Genomic DNA, 1,282 nt, shown 5'->3' on the forward strand with positions numbered 1-1,282 from the left:
GCATGTGGCCAAGGGGTGTGACAGCGGCCCTGCTGGCGCCGGGAGCTCGGGGGGTCGAGGGCTTGGCAGCCGCAGCGCAGAGGCCCCGCGCGGGTGGCCAGTGAGAGCCCGGGAACCGAGGAACGGGTGGGCGTGTTTGGGTGTGTACGGCGCCGTAGAGCCGCGCCGTCGCTCCACGCCGTGGGGCTCGGACGTTCCAGAGTGGGCCGGAGTTTGGAGGGCGCGGCTCGGGAGTATCCTGGGCCCCAGCTGGGTCGGCTCGCGCCCCTCTGGCGCCTGCGCAGTGCGCCCCGCCCCGGGAGATGTCGGGAGAAACCCCGTCCCCTCCAGCCTGCGGCTGGGACTCCGAGTCCGGGGGAGGAAGCAGGGCGCGCGAGCGTGAGGAGTTCGCCAAGGGTTTGGAACTCAGGACTCCAAAGGCAGCGTTCGTCCCACTCATCCAGACCATGCCTGCCTGTCCCAGGACGGGTGGAAGGCGGGCCTGAGCCCTCTGGTGCCTTGGTCTTCCCTCGGGAAAGATCCACCGGGAGACCGCCAGCCGCAGCCTTACCTCCGCTTCCACGCAGCCCGAGGACGAGGAGGACGAGGAGCCGGCGCTGGAGGAGCTGGAACAGCGCGAGGTGCTGGTGCTGGGGCTGGATGGCGCGGGCAAAAGCACGTTCCTGCGCGTGCTGTCGGGGAAGCCACCGCTGGAAGGCCACATCCCCACCTGGGGCTTCAACTCTGTGCGTCTGCCCACCAAGGACTTTGAGGTGGACCTGCTAGAAAGTGAGCGGACACTCTACCCCATCTCCCCGTCTCCTCTACTGGACCTGTCCTGGATTCTCGCAGGGAAGAGGGCTTCCAAAATGCATGTCTAAGCAGCACATTCCCGTGTACGAATCCTTCCCACCCCTCTCTAGGGCACAGGATTCAGTCCACACTCTGTGCTCTGACATTTAGGGCCCTTCGTGATCGGGCCTCTCCAGTTGCACCGCCTGCCCCATCACCCCTACCAAAGTCGATAGGCCTAACACAGAGATACTAACAGCTAAGGGTTCATATGCCAAGCACTTGACAGGCATTGCTTAAGAAAACTCCCCTAAACAATTACATAAAACTAGAATCAGTCACTACACTAATTATCTCCAGAGAGAAAAATGAGTTCCAGCAGTAGTATCATGAATCCAAGGTCACCCCCACCTTTCTTGTGTTCTTTTTTTTTTGAGACGGAGTCTTGGTCTGTCGCCCGGGCTGGAGTGCAGTGGCTGGATCTCAGCTCACTGCAAACTCCGCCTCCCGG

General features: G+C 62.2%; 1 protein-coding gene across 1 annotated transcript in view; it reads left to right on the plus strand.

Moving 5' to 3' along the window:
- Nucleotides 1–1,282, plus strand: part of ARL10 (ADP-ribosylation factor-like 10) — a 22,326-nt gene that overhangs the window by 14,392 nt on the left and 6,652 nt on the right. Inside the window, exon 3 of the mRNA XM_011946827.1 lies at nt 567–768. Coding sequence (XP_011802217.1) covers nt 567–768 — 202 coding nt within the window. The remainder of the gene's footprint in view (nt 1–566; nt 769–1,282) is intronic.

Source organism: Colobus angolensis, unplaced genomic scaffold (genome assembly GCF_000951035.1).
Source record: "Colobus angolensis palliatus isolate OR3802 unplaced genomic scaffold, Cang.pa_1.0 Scaffold254, whole genome shotgun sequence".
In the NCBI taxonomy this organism is placed as follows: domain Eukaryota; kingdom Metazoa; phylum Chordata; class Mammalia; order Primates; family Cercopithecidae; genus Colobus; species Colobus angolensis.